Source organism: Vulpes lagopus, chromosome 13 (assembly GCF_018345385.1).
Source record: "Vulpes lagopus strain Blue_001 chromosome 13, ASM1834538v1, whole genome shotgun sequence".
In the NCBI taxonomy this organism is placed as follows: domain Eukaryota; kingdom Metazoa; phylum Chordata; class Mammalia; order Carnivora; family Canidae; genus Vulpes; species Vulpes lagopus.
The window spans coordinates 35,546,328-35,568,102 of NC_054836.1; the positions used below are offsets into that span (position 1 = coordinate 35,546,328).

The window sequence follows — 21,775 nt, forward strand, 5'->3', positions numbered from 1 at the left end:
TTCCATATGCCATTCTTTCTACCCAGCAGTGAATTCTACTTTAAGTTCATTGGAAGGAAACCATTTGTCAGGGTGACTGTATTTGCTCAGGTACACTACAAAATTAGTGATCCAAGCAAGATGACTTCTCTCACCTGTAACTGGCAGCTCTGTTTCATGAGCTTAGCTACACACCCAAGCTGGTAGATGCTTCTGCTGGAACTCACTCATGGCTTCCATGGTTGTCTGGTCATCCTCATTTCTAGCCCACAGAAAAAGGAAAAGAGTGACAACCAGGGCAAGCAACGTCCTTTTAAGTAAATGACATGGGAATTGTACACATCACTTCTGTGCAAATTCCTTTGGCAAGAACTTGGTCATATGGCACATCTGGCTTCAAGAGAGGATGGGAAATCGTTTTTTGATGGGTGGCCATGTGCCCCAGTAATCTGTATTACTATGAAACCAGAGGAAATGAAGGGCTGGGGTTAAGTAGTATTCTGCTAAGTTGATGAAACTAAGGTGGTGTCCTCTGGTCAGCTAGATTTTTCAAGGAGAATTTTGCAGGGGAAAATGATGTCAAGCAGTATTATCACTGCTTAGAATGAATCGTGTCATTGTCTAGTGAAGTTAGAAGCATTCAGTAAAATAACTAAAAAAAAGTCAAAGCATTCCTCTTAAATTAATAGTCTGGCAAACGCCAAATGGCCAGTCTCCCATTATGCTCTGATAGGATAGACAGCCGTGCTTAAAACTGTCTGGCACCCCTACCTTCCATCTCCCTCAAGGTTTTATACAAGATCATCGAAAATTCAGACCCTTGCCCTTGGAAGCCATGCAGAAGGATAATCAAATATTTTCCTTTTCTCCCAGGATACACTTGAGGCATGCTCCAAGGAGCAGGAATTTAAAAGCATCCTCTTTTCTCTGTGCTACTTCCATGCTTGTGTCGCCGGGAGACTGAGGTTCGGCCCCCGGGGCTGGAGCCGCAGATATCCCTTCAGTCCTGGAGACCTCACCATTTGTGCCAATGTCCTCTACAACTACTTAGAGGCAAACCCTAACGTAAGTGCCAGTGGTCGGATAACCTCTTCCCAAGAGTGTACTGAATCTGTCAGTCTTTGGCTACTATCAAATGGACCGTAATTTCTCTTTCGAAGCTATTATTGAAATAGCTGACACTATATATGCATCTTCTGCCAAGTGTGAAAATAAACCAGATCAAAGGTTTTCCAGCAGTGGATGCTCGAACTTCATAAGATAGGTCAAACCAGTTCTACATCAGCAGCTTAGTGAAAAAAAAAAATGTCCTTCATTATGTTAACAAAAACAGTGGTTTACATGTGCATATATGCCAGATTCATTAGGCAGGTAATGAAGCATTTGCACAAATGTAATTACATACAGCAATTCTGACAGTTCATAACACTGCATTAATAATCACTACAATTAGTTCTTATGATGGAAGCAATTTACAGCGCGTCACATGTATAAATAATGGTGCATTTCCTGCATATGTCATTATTATGTATTAAGGATGCCACCTTGTTGTGACTTTCTCAGTTATGTTCCCCTTGATTGGAAGTTAAAGGTAGATGAATGATTTTATTTCATAGCTAAAATGTGTTTTACAGATGGGAAGGGGAATGCTTCATCAAGAACATTTGTGTAAACTCTTATAAACCCAGTGATTGGATTTCAAAAAAGGAAGAACCATTTGTAAGAATTTTCTGGCTTCGTCCTCCAAAAGGAAACATTTCCCATTCAGTTAAATCTGTTAAAATTGAGATATATTTGTCAAAACCAGGTGTTATGCTCTGGGCTACATTTTCTATAAAGGGCCTTTAAAAATGACTCATCTGTGTTTCTATGTGTAAATGATTGCTTTATGTTCTTTCGGCGATCATTGTTACAATTTTCATGACCAAATAAGTCTCCTCAAGCTTCAAAGGTGATGTGACTGCTATCAGAATATGTACACTTAATATATATGGGTGTGTTCTCCTGAGGAACACATTTTGAGGAAGTTGTATCCAAAACAAATGGCGTTAGTATGGTATGTGATGATCAATATTCCATATCTACCATTTTTAAAATATACATTTGCTCATATTTTGATCTTGTAATAAATAATATTTTGTGTTGACCTTAACACATTTTGTTTATAATATTGCAGGCAAAATTGACTGTTGTAATAGTCTTGGGTAGAAAGTGAAATGGACCACTTAATTCTTTTATACAGGTGCTTCATAACTGTCCCCTGAGGCTGAGACAGGGAATATTACCCTATTCCAACTGAGTGTCATGTACAGCGTCAAGTTAGAAATGACGAGGAGAAATAAGGGAGCGGACTCCTGTTTCTCCCTGGCTCTCCCATCCTGAGACTTGGCAACCCCAGGTGGCCAAGTGAATCATGTCCTGCCCGCCGCCCCCACTGTTGTTCCAGGATCCACACAGCTTTCAGTTTTTCATGCCTCCTCCTCTCTCAGATGTCTAGACCCAAGCCATTCACCACACATAGTGAAGCGAGTTGCCAGGACTTGAGAGCTAGGTTATGAGCACAGAGTTGGGCGGTGCAGAATGCCCTTTTCAAGGAGGTAGATGTTAAAAACAAAGAGCAAGATGTAAGGGGAGAGAGTCAGTTATTGAGAAGGATAGATCTCCAGTTGATTAAAATCTCCAGGGAGCCACATATCAGGTGGTAGGATACATAGCAGGTATGAACAAAACGTACCAGAGAAGTGAAATGGAGACGTCTTTGTTTCCCGTGCATTCCATGAGGACGACGTGGACGGTGCCCATGGGGTGGAACGGGGAGCATGCTACAGGCCAGGCTCTTCGCTCTTATTTCTCGCTCCCATCAGACGAGCTTGAAAGAAAGACCCATTTGAGGTTCATTTATTCAAATTCAAATAAACTTGTAACAAGTACGTTGGAACAGTTGAAGCAATTTTACTTGTTCTGTCAAATCATGCAACAAATGAAGGCTATAATTAAGTTTTTACTTGAACTGCTGGGAGGCAATCTACTGCCCCTGAGGGTATAAAGGTTCCTGTCTAGAAAGGCTTCATCACAAACTGGCATGTTTTGCAAACCCAGAGGAAGCTAAAGGGTAGCAGAGAGAGGCTTCAAGTCCTGCGAAGCCAAATAAAGAGGAGACACTGTTATATTTCTTGAATACTACATGGTACAGTCATTAGAACCCTTAGAATAGCCGCGTAGTAGGCCAGTCATGCCCTAACCCGAGCCCTCGAGTCAGTTGGTAGCAAGGAGATTGGTTTGCCTGGATTTTTGCAAGGGGATGGTTTCCTAAGTACATCCCAAATTCAGATGGTACAAGATTTTCTTTATTTGCCTAAATGAGATAATAAAACGTGGTATTGGATCATAAAAACAGGACCTAGGGATCCCTGGGTGGCGCAGCGGTTTGGCGCCTGCCTTTGGCCCAGGGCGCGATCCTGGAGACCCGGGATCGAATCCCACATCAGGCTCCCGGTGCATGGAGCCTGCTTCTCCCTCCGCCTGTGTCTCTGCCTCTCTCTCTCTCTCTGTGACTATCATAAATAAATAAAAAATTTAAAAAAAAAAAAACAAAAAAAAAACAAAAAAAAAAACAGGACCTAGCTCAAAGGCTCTGTGAACTAATACGTTTTCTTGATTTGGGGATGAGATTCTGAATTTATAAAGTCTCCCTACATATCATGTTCTAGGAATGATTGCTTTAAAATCTGCCTTAAATGTTCAGTGTTAGTGAATTTTCACTGAAGGTGTTTAAACAGACTGAATGTAATTCTATGTAAAAGCCCAGACGATTACTGAACCTCTTTTAAGCCCTCCTGTTGAGGGGATTTGGGGAGACACAGTGTTAGAGGAGCTTGGAGAGAGGCTTGTGCTGCTAACTGGCCTCTCTGAGGCAGATATACTGGGCCTGGAAATGAACATTTGTGTGATTTTTCTCCCAGGTCCCATGGGAAGATCTCCGTTACCTCTTTGGTGAGATCATGTATGGGGGCCACATCACAGATGATTGGGATCGCAAGCTGTGTCGGGTGTATTTGGAAGAATTCATGAATCCATCTCTGGTAAGACACTTAATAATTCATTTTACAGAGGAGAAAATCCTAGCAAGAATTTTTTTTTTAAGTTTTATTTATTTAATCTCCTCCCCACATGGGGCTTGAGCTCATAATCCCAAAATCAAGAGTCACATGCTTCTCCTACTGAGCCAGCCAGGCGCCCCTCTAGTAAGAATTATTTTAACTAATTCCACTATATAAATACTTCTGGCCCGCTGTCACAGAGGTTGGAAATTTGTTAGAATTGCAGTCTTTTTTTTTAAATTATTTATCTGAGAGAGAGAGAGAGAGCACGCTTGCATGTGTGCGTGTGAGTGGGGGAGGGGCAGAGAGAGAATCTTCAAGCACTCCCTGCTGAGCACAGATATCATCACCTGAGCTGAAATCAGGTGTCTGATGCTTAAACCTACTGAGCCACCCAGGTGCTCCAGAAATGCAGACTCTTGGGCCCCATCTCAGATCTATGAAGTCTGAAACTGTTTGAATAAGACCTCCTAGATTATTTTTGTGCATCATTCTCATGTTCTATGCCCAGATGAAGGACCCTCAGATAAACTGTCTGACTGGATCTTTGGAATAACCCTGGCAGGTATGCAGAACTGACACTGTTAACCACTTTTATAGAGAGAGACTGTGGCATGGCTTGCCCCAGGTCCATCAGTTACAATGGGCAAGAAGAGCTCCATCCAGAAGACAGGAATTAGATTTCAATTTGAGGGTTCTAAAATAAGTGAAATCTGTCACAGAAGCCATGGAATTCTAAATTTTGATCACTAACTCTTTAAGTATGTGCTCAAGAAACATGTGATGCGAGAACCCAGTCTTCCACCTGTGAGGAAAGGGTAGAGCACCGCCTGTACTGGAGTTGAGAGAGATTAAGCTCCTTTTCCCATTTCTTATTTTAACAACCCTGTCGGCAAAGACCAAACAGCCGTTCAGTTTGTGACCAGGGCTGTATTTCTGACAAAAGTGCTCTCTGTCTCTGTTTTCCATATTGAAGTAGCTGAAAGTGGTGGCCACACTTCCTTCATGCTGCGTCTCTAAAGGCTGCCATGGCCATGGCCATTGCCTATTTCTTGGAAACATAAGGCACACTACACCACGCTATGTCTTTTCCCACTTGAACAGGATACCAACTCTGTTTAAAGTAGTGCTGTATAACTTCTTTGACATTGGCTATAGCAAGTTCTTTCTAGATAGGTCTCCTGAGGCAAGGGAAATAAAAGCAAAAATAAACTATTGGGACTTCATTAAAATAAAATGTTTCTGCACGGAAGGAAACAATACAACTAAAAGGCAGCTTATGGAATGGGAGAAAATATTTCCAAATGACATATCTGATTAAGGGTTAGTAGTAGCCAAAATATATAAAGAATTTATAAAACTCAACACTCAAAAAACAAATAATCCAATTCAAAATGGGCAGAAGACATGGACAGACATTTCTCCAAAGAAGACATACAGATGGCCAACAGAGATATGAAAAGATCCTCAACATCTCTCATTATCAGGGAAACAAATCAAAACTACAATGAGTTACCACCTCACACCTGCCAGAAGGGCTAAAATCAGCAACACAAGAAACAGCAGGTGTTGGCAAGGATGTGGAGAAAGGGGAACCCTCCTATCCAGTTGGCGGGAATGTAGACTGGTGGGTGCAGCCACTGTGGAAAATAGTATGAAGTTTCCTCAAAAAGTAAAAATAGAACTACCCTAAGAGGGGCATCTGAGTGGCTCATCAGTTAAGCATCTGACTTAGGCTCAAGTTGTGATCTCGAGGTTCTGTGATTGAGTCCCACATCAACCTCCCTGCTTGGTGGGGAGTCTGCTTCTCCCTCTGCCTCTGCCCCTGACCCCAGCTTATGCATGTGCACTCTTTCTCTCTCCAATAAACAAATAAAATGTTTTAAAAAAATGCCACCTTATGATCCAGCAATGGCACTACTAGGTATTTACCCAGAAAACACAAAAATACTATTTCTGAGAAATACATGCCCCCGGATGTTTATAGCAACATTATCTACAATAGCCTCATTATGGAAACAGCCCAAGTGTCCATTCAAATGGATGGAGAGGCAGTAACGATGTAACAATGGACTATTAGCCATAAAAAAAAGAATAAAGTCTTGCCAGGTGCAATAGCATGGATGGAGCAAGAGGGTATTATGCTAAACAAAGTCAGTCAGAGAAAGACAAATACCATATGATTTCATTTATATGTGAAATTTAACAAAACAAATGAACAAAGAAAAAAAAAGGCAAACTAGGAAACAGACTCTTAACTACAGAGGATAAACTGATGGTTAAGTGGATGGGGGGTTGGGGGAAAGGTGATGGCGATTAAGAAATGCTCTTGTGATGAGGACTGGGTGTTGTGTGGAAGTGTTGAATCACTATATTGTAAACCTGAAACTAATATTACATGGTATGTTAACTGGAATTTAAATGAAAACTTAATAAATATGCAAAGGACTGCAAAAAAAAATAAAGTGCTACATTTTTTAATGGTTTGAACACCTCTTGTTTATAATGTTTGAGAACTTCATCTTATTAAAGTATTACATCGTTTGATCACTTTCCTTTAGTCTATTTTGAGAAATAATCCTGTCGTAGAAAATATGGTCTAGGGCAGCCCAGGTGGCTCAGGGGTTTAGCGCCACCTTCAGCCCGGGGTGTGATCCTGGAGTCTCCGGATCGAGTCCCGCCTCGGGCTCCCTGTGTGGAGCTTGCTTCTCCCTCTGCCTGTGTCTCTGCCTCTCTCTCTCCGTGTCTCTCCTGAACAAATAAATAAAATCTTTAAAAAAAAGAAAAGAAAATATGGTCTATTATAAGTAGTCTAATACAGAAAATTGAAGACAGATTTTTTTACTACTTTTAATAATGTTAAACAATTTGGAGACAATGCCAAAAAAAACAAAAAACAAAAAACAAAAACAAAAAAAACTTTCCTGGCCTGTGCCCATTATTTGTTTCCTTTGCCGTGAGACTCCTGGTCTTTCCTTAGTTCTAATGAGCAGGATTTCACAGGTCAGAAAGACACTTTCAATTTAATACAATTGGAAGTCACTCCTCAGAAGAGGTCTGGGAGCAGGTTACCATGGAGATGGGAAAGATAAACAGTGTCAGGCACGTGACCTTTACAGAGGCTGATTTCTCCAAATGATGGTGGAGGTCAAGGGGCAGAGTGAGAAGCTCATGCTGACGTTCCCTCTCTGGCTGTGGCCTGAGGATAGGGAGCCAATTACTGTTGCCAAACTAGACAGTCCATTAACCTTCCCAAGTCTGAACTCCCATTCAAATAGTTGGACAATAAATATAAATGATGAAACCAGAGGGGCAGCACTGGAGTGGGGGAGAGCCCTTTAGAAATTTAGGTATCCACGCTCCCATGGAGACCTGCTGACGTTTTCGGCTCCAAATGCTCCATTTGAAATCTTGCATCCTCACCAGACGGTGCCACCTTCTCAACAGAGGAAGTTAAAACACTTGCCGACTTGGTGTCAGATGCTGCAAAATCCCAGTTCTTCTGTTCTCTTGCAGATGTGTCCTACTCTTGCTGTTTATATTGGGAACTCAATCTAGCACTTGTGCATCTGCAGGACATCTCTTCACCACTTCTCACGTTGGTTAACTTGTTTAGAAATTAGGACCTCTGGTTGCACTGAAAGTTGTCATATATTAAATACTAGGGTTCAAATTCAGTTCTCCCTGTATATGCTTTGATTTTAGACACCTCCCCTGAACCTCCGTTTCATCCTCTACAAAACAAGAATGGCCCATTTCGTGGGTATTTTTGTTAGGTTTAAACATTGGTACAGCACTAGACCAACGTGCTTACTAAATGGAAGGTATTTTATTATGAAGTATAAATTTTCATGATCTATATTTCATACTTGACAAGATTTAATCTGTGATTATAACAGTGGAAACCATTTATTAAATACTTGCTAGGGGTCAGTACTACACAATTCATGTGTATTATTTCTTCTCTTCACCATCATCCTGTCAAGTAGGTACTAATACCCCATGTCATCAGAAAAGAAACCCCGATTGACAGAGGTCAAACAGTTGGTAAGTAACTAAACCAGGATTTGAACTCAAAATCGGACTCTACAGACCACGGTCTCTGTGTATGGCACGCTGCATCGGCTGGAACGCTGATCTGATTGTAGTATTAGGGGTATGGGTCAGCAAACACTGACTCACGTCTGCACTGTGTGTGGTACGCGGCATGGGGTGCCGCCGTGCACAAAAGTGGGCAGCCCAGGAGCTCAGAGCTCTAGGTTTTCATTCGGCCACTCACTTGCTGTCCAGCTTTGAGCAGGACCTCCTTGTGCCTCATTTATTCATTTGTAAAATGAAGGTACTGTCTGGAAAATCACTCATGTACCTGTCAGCTCTGAAGACACCTTGATCATAAAATTAATGTTGAGTAATTTCTGAAAATCCCTCACGGCACTTTGGGGCCATGGCATATTTTACTCAGAAGGCCAAGGACAAATACACTTGTTCAGACCCACAGTGAACTAGGAGCTTCTTGTCAATAACCAAGACCACTTGGAGAGGCAGCAGAGGAGATAGGTCTATTTATTATTAAATATCAGAAATAATAAATAAATATCAGATAAATATAAATAATATTTATAAATAAATAAATATAAATAATAAATATAAATAAATAAATAAAAACAAATAATAAATAAATAAATAAATAAATAAATAAATAAATAAATAAATAAATATCAGAGATTATTAAATATCAGAAAACAAGATGTAAGAAGGACAGAGTCAGCAGAGTGGCAGGATGCTGGCTTTCCTGGTGTCTCTCATAATTGTGCCAGACAGTGATTTCTGCAAAAATGACTTCAAATCCTTGATGCTTTTTTCTCATACTGTGGAGGATCGTTCTCCTTGAGCGCGACACCATCAATTTTTTTTTTAATAGCTTTACTGAGACAAGTTCAAATGGAAATTTACCAATTTCACTTGGACAATCCACAGGTCTTAAGTATATCCACAGCTACGCGGCCATCACCACAGTCTTAGATACCTCATCCCCCCACCCCCCAAAGAAACCCTGCATCCCTTAGGAGTCACTCATCATCCTCTTCCCTAATCCCCAGGCCCAGGCAACTACTAACTGACTTTTTGTCTCTATGGATTCACCTATTCTGGAGATTTTATATAAGTAGAATGATACAGGGACACCTGGGTCCCTGTGGTTGAGCGTCTGCCTTCAGCCCAGGGTGTGACCCTGGAGTCCTGGGATCAAGTTCCTCGTTGGGCTCCCTGCATGGAGCCTGCTTCTCCCTCTGCCTGTTTCTCTGCCTCTCTGTGTCTCTCATGAATAAATAAATAAAATCTTAAAAAATAAAAAAAATAAGTAGAATGATACACTATGTGGCCTTCTATGTTTGCTACCTTTCACTTAACATGTTTTCAAGGTTCATCCATGCTATAGTATGTGTCAGTGCTTCCTTTTTATGGCCAAATAATATTCCATTGTATGGATACATTTTCTTTATTCATTCATCATTGTGTGGACATTTCCATTTCCCCCTTGGGTATATACATAAGAGTGAAATTGTTGGATCATATGGTATAACTCTATTTAACATTTTAAGGAACTGCCAAATTATAGTTCCAAAGTGAATGCACCATTTTATATCCCCACTAGCAATGTATCAGTTTCTACACTCTCTACGTTGTTGCCAACACTCTTTTTTTTTTTAAATTTTTATTTATTTATGTATTATAGTCACAGAGAGAGAGAGAGAGAGAGAGAGGCAGAGACACAGGCAGAGGGAGAAGCAGGCTCCATGCACCGGGAGCCCAACGTGGGATTCGATCCTGGGTCTCCAGGATCGCGCCCTGGGCCAAAGGCAGGCACTAAACCGCTGCACCACCCAGGGATCCCCTTGCCAACACTCTTGTAATCCCATCCACTACTTTTTTTTTAAGCCATCCTGGTAGGCGTGAAGTGGTATCAGAGTGTGGTTTTGAGTGGCAATCCCCCTAAGACTAGCAATGTTGGGCATCTTTTTGTGCTTATTGGCAGTTCATTTATCATCTTTGGAGAAGGGTCTGTTTAGAAGTATTGATTCTTATTCTTTTAAGAGTAACAATAACCTCTTCAAATGATGTTTCCCAAAGGCAAGACAGGTGGTCAGTATGCAGATCGCTCTACTGTTCTGGGTCCATCAACAAGCAGCAGCTTTTCGTGAAAGCCTTGAGTGGAAAGGGATTCAGGCCAGGATTCACAGAGCTCCTGGAGTATGCTGAAATCTTTACAGTTTTCTTAAAGGAGAAAGAGAACACTTAAGAACCTATATGAACTCACTTTTCAAACTTTGCTTTTCTGACATCATAGTAGGAATTTACAGTGGAACATTCCTCAGGCAGTCTTTTTTTTTTTTTCATTCTAGGAAACCAAAATGTATTTGAAATAATCATGTCTTTTCCTAGGACACAAAAAAGATCCAAATGAATGTAAAAGACTACTCACTATGTGCCTAGCCGTTTGCATACATGGTCCCTAAATTCCCACAGCCAGGATCGTGAGGTAGCTATCAGGAGCACTGCTTCACTGATGAAACTGAAATTCAGAAAAACTGCCATTTCTTAAAGCCCCGAGCCACCAACCCATTCAGGGATGGGAACTGAACTACATCTGGCTGACTGTAAACCACAAGCCCTTGCCTTTCCTTCGTGGTTTTCTTTTGTGCTGCTCATTAACGAACATATAAGAGGCACTCTTCATGCGTTTGTAAAGACTGCCTGATGGTCTCTCCATTTGCATGCCCACCAGCACTCCAGGAGTCTGCATTCAGACAGACTTCCAGGCTGCATGCATTTGAACATTTGTAAGTGGTTCCACTTTTTGGTCTGTTTCTTTGCTTGAAACTCTGTTTTTAACTTTGTCTTTAATTGAAAGACAATTTAACTGTGGCTCTTAATGTTTCTTTCAACAGTCTAGTGAGCACTTAAGGGAAGACCAAGTCCTTGTTTGCAGGGCACAAAGTTTGGTTTGTATATATGTATTCTAACTTTTGCTTTCATTATTTGTATTTTGTGCCCTTATCTTTATTTTGGCTAATTTATCTCATTGACTACAACATGAGTTGAAGTCTCCCCCACAGTTTTGTTTCTGTCACCCTGAACAGGTGAGATTGAAATTGGATTATTCCGGGGGCACCTGGGTGGCTCAGTTGGTTCAGCATCTGTCTTTGGCTCAGGTTATGATCCCTGGCCTGGGATCGAGCCCCTTGTCGGGCTCCCTGCTCAGTGGGGAATCTGCTTTTCCTTCTGCCCCTCCCCCTGCTTGTGCACTCGCACGCTCTCTCTCAAATAAATCTTTTTTAAAAAATGGATTATTCTGATTTATAAAAACAAAATGATAGAAAATGCGGATAAATGAGTGAAATGAACCAAGCTAATGGATACTGGTGGGGAGATGGGCCAAGTTCCTGCTTCTCATATTCATTGGTTCAGATTTCTTTTTCTCACAAAATGAAAGAGTAGATGGACTTGGAAATCTTCCTAGTCCAAAAGAGAAATGCTGACTCAAATATTTAAAATGCCTTTTGGAATTCACAGCCAGCCACTGAGCATTGTCTCTAAGGACACGGGCGCTCTAGGAAACCTGTGCCTAACGGGTCTGGGAAGAAACAAACAGCCAGTACTTGCAGATGAAATGGTTGTGTAAAAATCAATTCATTTATCCCCATCAGACTGTGAGTTTCTTAAGAAATAAGGGCCCATGAACCTTTTACACTTCCAAGGCTTGTTAGGCCATACTAGGTGATGAGTACATAGTATCAAGTAAGAATTTGTGAATACTTTGTCTCTGGGTGAGAGTGAGGGGACCAGATGGCATAACATACACAATTATAGAGGGAAACCCCAGTTTCAGAAAATGATTAATAAAATCTAGGCATAAAAGAGCTCATTAGGTAAGTGTTTTTAAAAGTATCCCACTGGAAAAAAAAAAAAGTATCTCACTGTACATTGAAGCATATGTAGACAATCTATAGCCAGAGAAACAGGGAAAATGAAAACAGAGGTGGTTATGGCCCCTGGGAATTAAAAACAAATTAGGAAAAAAATCTGAGATTATGCTGAGTGAACTGGAAAATTTTAAGCACTTGACTGTGTTTATAAGAACTACCTTCGGGGATCCCTGGGTGGCTCAGTGGTTTGGCGCCTGCCTTTGGCCCAGGGCGCGATCCTGGAGACCCGGGATCGAATCCCACGTCGGGCTCCCGGTGCATGGAGCCTGCTTCTCCCTCTGCCTGTGTCTCTGCCTCTCTCTCTCTCTCTGACTATCTAAGAGAGAGAGAGAGAGAGAGAGAAAGAAAGAAAAAGAAAGGAAAGAAAGGAAAGAAAGAAAGAAAGAAGAAAGAAAGAACTACCTTCACACACTGAGATTTGGTATTGCTACTCACATTGCCTTTGTTAAGAACCTTCATCCACATGGAATGTCTACCCTCTACTCCAACCTTAATGAAGTAGATGGGCATGATAAATGCCTTTTTCTGGCCTTTCATTCATTAGGCACTTGTGTATTGAGCACCAGGATGTGCTAACAATACTGGATCTTGAGATGAGCAACAAGGACTCTGCCCCGAGTAGCTCAAAGGGTCTATGGATCTTGAAATGAGCAACAAGAACTATGCCCTGAGTAGCTCAAAGGTGACATAGCACTGATCTCTCTGTGTATATGGCCCTATAAAATGTTACATACAGACTTATTTTTCCATATATGTACATAGAACTCTGGTTATAAAATTCATATGTATCATATATAAAATTGAGCAATATTGTGGAAAGTCTCTACATTAGGAAAGCTGAGCCTACTGAAGCTGAGTCTACTAAAGTGAGTTCAGAATTAAGATTTAAACATCTTGCCTGGGGAAGTTAGAGTCCCATCTTTTCTCTGCAAAATGTTTGCAGTTTGGGACAATGACTTGGAGCATGTGATGGATGACCGATACGCAGGAGATGGTTCAGCACCCAGTCATTCCTTTGTGGGCATGTATCATGTTGCTCCGAGAAAACTGCAGACTTGGTTTTCTTGGAGCAAGGATTTGCGTGCATTCCTTGGACTCCTCCCCAGAGGTCAGCCTGGTGCCACACACAGGACAAAATGATTGATTACAGAAGCCTCATGAAATATTTTAGGGAGCCTGCGACCCATCTGGCGTTGCACAGGACATTCTTACTGAGTGTTCTCAAAATGTCTTAGTGTCTTAGGGTGTGAAGATTCATATCCATTTAGACTTCCGAGTAACTGACTTTTTTCCTTTGTGGTTGAAGATTGAAGATGAACTTATGCTGGCACCAGGATTTGCAGCCCCACCTAACCTAGATTATTCAGGCTACCATCAGTATGTAGAGGAGAAGCTTCCTCCAGAAAGCCCAGCACTGTATGGCCTTCACCCAAATGCTGAAATAGAATTCCTGACAATGATGTCCAACACTCTCTTCAGAACTTTGCTAGAGCTGCAGCCCAGGAATGCACTCATCCATGAGGAGCTGGGGCAGTCCACAGAAGAAAAGGTAGAGGATCTTTCTTTTCTGTTGAGCTGTAACATTTTTGTACAGTGAAGGGTACTAATCTTAAGTGTACAACTCGATAGATGTTTCTCCTTCCATATACCCATGTAATCATCACTCAAATAAAAATACTTAATTTCCAACACTCAGTCAGTATATCCCTCCCTCTGCTGGCCAAACATTACTACTCTAACCTTGATCACCACAGATTAGGCTTGCCCGTGTTTGAACACCAGATGGATGCATTCATACCTTATGTACTGATTTCCATCTAGCTCTTTTCACTCTCTGTTACACTTGTGAGATCCACCCATGTTCTTGCATGGACCAGGGATTCATTTAGTTTAGTATTCTTTTGTATGAATATATATAGTTCTTTATTCAGTCTGTAGTAGAGGGACATTTGGGTTATTTCTAGTTCTTTCCTATTTTGACTTATCATAGCCACGAACATTCTTGTAGTCTTTTGTCAGCTGGCACTGGCAACTCCACAAGGTGTCCGTTCATCCTGCTCACCCCTCTTTGCTCAGAAGTGAAATTGCTGAATCATGCACTGTAATGCGTAGCTTCAGTAGATACTCCCAAGCAGTTTTCACAAGTGTTTGTACCACTTACACTCCCACCAGCAGTGTGCAAGTTTCACCCATTCTCTGTCCTTGAGGTTTTGTTAAGGTTAACATTTCATTGTGGTTTTAATTTCACATTCCTTAGTCAAGGAGTGATGTTGAGCATCTTTTCATTTGATCTTGGCCATCTGGCTATAATCTTATGTGAAATGCCTGTTCCAGTTGCTTGCCCATTTTTTAAATTGAGTTGTCAGGTTTTCTTCCAGGTTTGTTAAGGACCCTTTATTGTAAACATGCACCCTTTATCAGATAGATGTATTGCAAACATCTCCAAATCTGTGACTTGCCCTTCTCTGTCTTTGGCTCTGTCATTTTGTTACAGTGTCTTTCTTACATTATCTTGGGAGACTGGCATTATTTTTTTTTCCTCTTGGCATTATTCTTTTGAAGGTATGTATTGCCCTAAAATGATGATGAGAAATGGACATCAAATGCTGGTTTTTTTACATTTAGATTAAAACCTCATTTCTCAGTAATTTAAAACCTTAATAGTTTATCCCGCCACCCCCAGATAAATTAGCCCTTATTTCCCCTCACAATTTAATCAGGATTTGACTGACACAGATTCAGGTTGTTGGAACACACTAAGCATCAAATTTAACTACATTGAGGTCTGAGGAATTTACTACATTATTTCTTGAAATGTGGCCATTTGTTGAGGCCCTTGGTTGACATGTAAGGGCTTTAGAATTTGTTGTGCGTGTTTTATCCTATATATTAACACCTTCCTTGTTATGAATGTTAGACCTTTTTTTTTTTTTTTTTTTTAAGCAAAGATGAAAAAGGAAACATTCATCCATTTGGGAAAGGCTATATAGTATCAATAGAAACAGAAAGATGGATGAAGTCTTTGTTTCATGTTGGGCTTCAATCTTTCCAACAAAGAAGCTGACCATTAAACCAAAAACTGCAAAGCCAATGAGCTTTAAATGCCTCAACACCCCAAATAGACAAACAGCAGCGACTCTATTAGTTGTTTACTATATCCTGGGCACTAAAGAACGTGCTTTACAGATAAGCCATCTAATTAATCTAATATCAGGATCCCTATTCCAGGATTAATTAATGGTGACTTGCCAGACAGCTACAAAGGGCCAGTGAAGGAAACCAAACTCCAGGTGAAAGAATGGCTTTTGGAATCAGCTAACTTGCCTACTACACTGTGCTTCATATTTTCTACCGCTGCTGCAGATGAGTTTTTTAAGGTTCCAGGACCTGAAAAATAACCTGCCAACATGCTAAAGCACTTTAGGATTAAGATACCAGAAGCACAGGCAGTAATCCAAAAAATCAAGGAAAGAAGGAAAGCTGCCTAAGGTGGAAAACAGGCAATGCTCTTCAATCTTTTGTCCATTTTAGGTACTTATTGGTTTTCCCCAGCTCAGCAAAAAGGACAAAAAATACACACATTGAAGTATTACATACATTCTGAACATCTTTAATGTATAATTTTTTTTATTTCTTCAAAGCAATAATTAAAAGAAGACAGAGGCTTCCTTGCTGTTAAAAATGCTGATCCAAATTGCTCCCAAAACTTTAGGCTATGTCAGTTGGGAAGGCAATATCATAGATTCACCAGAATTAGCTCAAGCCTAAAGGGCATTTTTGCTTCGTGTGACTTTTCAAATTTTTATTTAATACCTAAATGTCAGGATCTTACTTCCTCTTTCTGTATCTTTACGTACAAGTGAAATGTAGTTGATGACGTTCTTCTATTCCCTAACTGCTAACAGTGAATAAACTGCAAACGAATAGTAGCTCCTCCCTGATGGGACCCAAAGAAGGGGAAGGGGCTGCATTGATGCAGAGGTCCTTGAGCTAGTCCGCAGCACCTCTCTGCCCATCTTCAGGGAGTAGTGGGTATCCTTTAAGTGCATTAGCAAGCACCTTGGGGAATTGTAGAATATATGCTGGGACTTTGAAAAGTCAAGGACATTAGTCCCTGTGACTAAAAATGAAATACAAAGGAGCTAAATCTTATATGTGTTAATGATTTAAGGTTAAGAATGTCTCGGATGACATTTTGGAGAAACTCCCAGAAGAGTTCAACATGGTGGAGATAATGCAAAAAAACTCAAACAGAAGCCCCTATGTTCTTGTTTGCTTCCAAGAATGTGAAAGGATGAATATTCTCCTTCGGGAAATCCGTTCATCACTTCAACAATTAGACCTTGGTTGGAAGGTAAGTTTAAAAAGGGATCCTAGAGTGGGTTTCACCACATTGGAGGATAATCACTATGTGGCCTCTCTTCTCCATGCAAGGGGGAGCTGATGTTATCTCCTGAGATGGAAGCCCAGCAGTCCCAGCTGAGTTACGACACAGTCCCAGACAACTGGAGCAAAGTGGCTTATCCATCTACTTACGGCCTGGCCCAGTGGTAAGCTGCCCCCTTCCTGCTCCCACTGGCCTTTGTCCACCTGGGTGCTGGTTCAGTGTTATTACTATTATGTCAGAACAACTATGAAGATTGTATTCTGGAAGTATACTTGGCCTGTAATTGTACAGAGTACCACCAGTTTCACTTGATTTTTAGTGTGCTTTCAACACAAAAATCAGTGAAAAGTCAAAGTCAAAGCAAGATTCAAATTCCACCCCTTACTATACTATTTGATCTAGGACAAAATACTTGATCTTCCTAATTTCTCAGTTTATCACCTGGAAACCGTAGATAATAAAATTCCGTCGTTATTTAAATGGCCATGGGAGGCAACTTGAGTTTGCTTTCATGTCACTTCATATGCTTACTTTCGAAGCTAATGATTACTGATGCCAACTCATAGCTAACTTTTAAAAGGTTATACAGTAAAACTGACTGCTTTAGTGTGTGGACTTGAGTGCATAAAGGTGTTCCAAAGCCAGGGATGGAGATTCTCTCTATTCCTGTCTCCTCGTACAGAAATTTTTATCCTTGCTTTCCTGTCCTTTTTTCCACGAACCAGAATGCTACTCTGAGCCTTAAACTGGAAGGCTCCATCAGAATTCCAGATGAGGGGCACCTGGCTGGTGCAGTTGTAGAGCATGTGACTCTTGATCTCAGGATGTTGAGTTCGAGGCCCATGTTGGGTGTAGAAATTGCTTTCAAAAATAAACTCTTACAAAGAATTTCCAATGACTGTACCTTCGAACTGCCCCCCAGGCAGCCAGGTGTTGGCTGTGTGGGATGTGTACAAACCTAATAATGGAAGTTGTAATGTGGAAGGGATGCAGATGGCAGCAAATAACCACGGCAGGGAAGAGTGGGTTGAGCTACTCGCTGGATTTCTGTGAATGCTATGGATGTCCAACACCAGATTTTATTATTTCCTATCAAAAATATTCATATTACACCTAAATTTTATGGTAATGGTAACGTTGGAGTCACTTCCACCATCTTCTTTTGTGCCTTCTAACTTGTGAATTTTTTCTTCTTTTATTCCAATATTTTCTGGCTTCTGTCAGTCTAATAGTTTTCTTTTGCCTTTTTAAAAGTAGGCTCCATGCCCACGTGGGGCAGGCTTGAACTCATGACTTTGAGATCAAGACCCACACAAATATCAAGTCAGATGCCCAACTGAGCCACCCAGGCACCCCTGATAGTTTTCTTTATTCCATGTTCATCCCTGTATATTTCCTATTATTTTTGTGGAGACACTTTTCATTGTAATTTATACTTTATTTTTCTAACACAACGTAAAGTCAGCACTTTAACATCCCTCTGAACGTCTGCTTCCTCTGGTCTGCCATTGTAATTCAACCTTATTTTAGACAATAGTATTTTTGTTTTGTTTATAGACCATAATTATTTTTGGTTTAACTACATATATTGATTTATCCGCTCATTGTTACTTTTTATATCTCATTCTGGGCTCCTTTGTTCTGGGCCCTGTTATCTTTTTGCTAAAGAATAAAATATACAACTTTTCATGTACGCGACGTGGAGTAAACAGCATTCTGTGTGTCTGAACTTTCTTCACTGCACTCTTGCTCAGTGGTTCACCTATGTATACAATTCTTGGTAAGAGAGCTTTTCTCTTGGTCCTGAGATTTGGTAACTCCATTATTTTCTGGCATTTATTAGAGCTGATGAGACTGTTCTTAAATGTACTTGTCATCCCTTCACAACTAATCTTTCTTTGGGACATTTTTAAGGTATTTCTCTTCACTCTTAATGTTCTGCAATTTTCCTATTGCATTTAGGTGTGGACTTTTTTTTTTTTTTAAGATTTTATTTATTCATGAGAGAGAGAGGAAGAGACACAGGCAGAGGGAGAAGCAGGCTCCATGCAGGGAGCCTGATGCAGGACCCGATCCCAGGACTCCAGGATTAACGCCTTGGGCTGAAGGCGGCGCTAAACCGCTGAGCCACCCGGGCTGTCCTGAGGTGTGGACTTTTAAAACAGTCCTTGGGACCGTGTGCAGTTATAAATGTGTAAGTCTGTTGGTTCTACTCCAGAAAATTCTTAGCCCTTATTTCTCCAAATACTGCCTTCCCCCATTGTCTTCACTGTATTTATGTACCTGAAATCTCTTATCAGTCTATATCTTTCTCTGCTGTATCCTATGTTGATTTCATCAGTATTGGAGGGAACTTCATTAGGTCTTCGATTGTTGCTGGTTTACTGTGCTTGCCCTTGATTTTTGGACAATGGGAAGTTTTAAAAGTCAGTTTTCAAATCCAAGTTCTTTATATTGGGGGGGCAGAGGGGGAGCCAGACTTGGTTTTATAAATTCCTGTTTTTACAACTATTATTGCAGTTTCTTGGGAGTTTAAACATATTAAAGTCTTTTGTCCAGATTCCTCTTATTCTTGTCTACAGGGTTATCAACCTTCTTGTTCATTGGGTTTGCTGCCAGTTTTTTATGCCATATAATCAGTTGTCTTTATACTCAAAATGACAAGCTGGCTGGTTATTTAAAAAAAAAAAAAATTAACCCATTGTTGGAGGCTTTGTAGGCAGCATTATCTGATCGAATGCTGCTGTGGAGGGGTCTGCAGCTAACTTTTAGAAAGGAAAGGAAAAAAAAAAAAAAGAAAAAAAAAAAGGAAAGGAAAAAACTTCATGTTTATTCTATCTGTGCAGAGGAGTCTATCTTCAGTTTATATTAAGATATATGCTAGCACTATTTGTGGTCAATTTTTCTTGAAACCGGCTATGTCCCTGATTTTAGAGTCAAATTTGTAATTGAAGAAAACTCAAATTTCCTAGAATTGTGTTCACCTTTTTTTCCAGTTCATTTTAAAATACTTTTCTTAAAAAAAAAAAAAAAAACTTTTACTTTGAGATCTTCCTACTTAGTGTCCTTTTTTACCTCATCACTTCCAAACCATAATCCCAATGTATTTATACAGCAATCACTTTTTTTTTTTTTAAGATTTGTTCATGAGACACAGAGAAGCAGAGACATAGGCAGAGGGAGAGAAGCAGGCTCCCTGTCCCTGTGGGAAGCCTGATGAGGGGGGACTCGATCCCAGGACCACGACCTGAGCTGAAGGCAGACGCTCAACCCCTGAACCACCACAGCATTCCTAGCAATTTTTTAAAAACCTGCTGCAGGGGCACCTGGGTGGCTCAGTCGGTTAGGTGCCTCCCTTCAGCTCAGGTCATGATTCCGGGGTCCTGGAACCGAGCCCCACGACAGGCTCCCTGCTCAGCAGGCAGCCTGCTTCTCTCCCTTTCCTCCCTGCTCATGCTCTCTCCTTCTCCCTAATAAATAAAATCTTAAAAAAAAAAAAAAAGTTGCATACTGGCTATAATGTATATTCTCATGGCAACAATTTTAGATAAAAAGTCTTTTCCTCTCCTTGCTTTTCCTGGTCTTCACTTTACCTATCTTCAAGTATGTTTTCCCTAAACCAGCTATTTGAAAGAATATAACTAGGGCAGGATAAGGGCCATGTTCTAAGACAGCAGGAATTTCCCTCATGGTGACCTATCCCCCCTACTGCTTCTGTAATCCAAACCAGGTCCCAGAACACTTCAGAGCTAGCCTGTGTGGCTCTCCCCTCTGGAGAACTGCCTGCTGGCTCTGATCTTCGGGCCTGTCCTCCACCTCCTACCCCTGCTCCATCTTCCCACTCTTTCTGGCAGCCCTCAATTCTACATTTCAAGGGTTGTCATTTCTGATTTTATCAAAGAGGTTCATCTCCTTGTAGCCTCTGGGAGTTGGCTTCCCCTCTTGCATAACTGTTGTGCTGATGAGTTCAGAACTTGGGTAAAAACAGCACTTTCTCAAAAGCAGGCATGCCCAGGCTGGGAGGTGCTGTATCTCTTCATTACCTTTCTCTCCCCATACCCCCCTCCAGTGACCATGTACATGGGAAGACCATGGTCGCAGCTGCACCACCCCTGCCTTCCCCGGCACCCCTCCTTTCCCCTCCCCTCCCCATCCTCACTCAGCACTGGAGCCTGTCAGCTGGATCATACACAGATCACCTGTATGTGATCACCAACCAGCACTAGGGAGTATCTAAGAATCGCTGAATTAAGTAGAGATGAATTTTCCACATTCCTGTGTTTCTTGTCCCTGATAGGAACAAGGTCCCTGTTCCTTTTTTCAACAGGAAAAAAAAAAAAATCTAATGTTAAAGGGACAGTGTTCTGTAAGATTTTTGTGGTTATCAGTTCCCTAAGTCTACCTCCTCTTATAGGAAAACTCCTCTATTACTAAAAAGCACGTTTTTGTCTCTCCCTACCTTCTGTTGACCAGGTTTAATGACCTCCTTCTGCGATGCCGGGAACTCGAAACATGGACACATGATCTTGCCCTCCCGGCTGTGGTGTGGCTTTCTGGCTTCTTCAACCCTCAGTCCTTCCTAACAGGTAAGGGCTGCTGGCCCCCTCCTCGCCTGCCCTGCTCCCCAGCACACAGGTCGTGGCCAGTACAGAAGGGGAGAAGAGAGGAAGTCCCATTCCAGGCACGACAGCCACGTGAGGTGGCATGTAGTTCACTCTCCACCCAGGGCCACGTGGCCCCTCCCCCAGCGGCCCCCCTCTGCCTCAACAGTGCAAAAGCAGACACCAGGTGACCTAATGGGCATAGCTGTTCCAGTCAAACTCCTTTTACAAGAGCAGGGAGGGGGTCCTGCAGGCCTGAGCTGGCCACAGTCTAATGGAGACGTGCAGATGCCCACAAACTGGAACCACACTGTGGGACCAGAGCAGGCCCGGCTAGACAGCCAGCTTCCTACCAGCTGCTGCAAACCTTTGTACCACCTTCATCCTATTCCTGATCCTTCTCCTCCCACAGCAATCATGCAGACCATGGCTCGAAAAAATGAATGGCCACTGGATAAAATGTGCCTGACTGTTGATGTAACCAAAAAAACAAAGGAAGATTATGGCCATCCTCCACGGGAAGGGGCTTATCTCCACGGGTTCCTCCTGGAAGGTAAGATACCATGAGAAGCACATGTACAGGTTATTAAAGACCTTTCTTAAGTTCGGGTAGGTATTTGCCCTTTGTTTACTCGTCAGTGTTCACTTACATCTAGTGGTTATTTGCCTTGTTTCCAGTTTCAAAAAACTGTATCCCAGGCTGTGATCAACATCAGTCAAATT

At 41.4% G+C, this 21,775-nt stretch overlaps 1 protein-coding gene across 1 annotated transcript in view; it reads left to right on the forward strand.

Annotated features, from left to right (window-relative positions):
- The window catches only part of DNAH11 (dynein axonemal heavy chain 11), a 313,463-nt gene that overhangs the window by 290,914 nt on the left and 774 nt on the right, over nucleotides 1-21,775 (forward strand). The window contains 7 exon segments of the mRNA XM_041728012.1: nucleotides 853-1,044; nucleotides 3,942-4,061; nucleotides 13,371-13,613; nucleotides 16,236-16,418; nucleotides 16,499-16,614; nucleotides 20,925-21,037; nucleotides 21,465-21,605. Coding sequence (XP_041583946.1) covers nucleotides 853-1,044; nucleotides 3,942-4,061; nucleotides 13,371-13,613; nucleotides 16,236-16,418; nucleotides 16,499-16,614; nucleotides 20,925-21,037; nucleotides 21,465-21,605 — 1,108 coding nt within the window.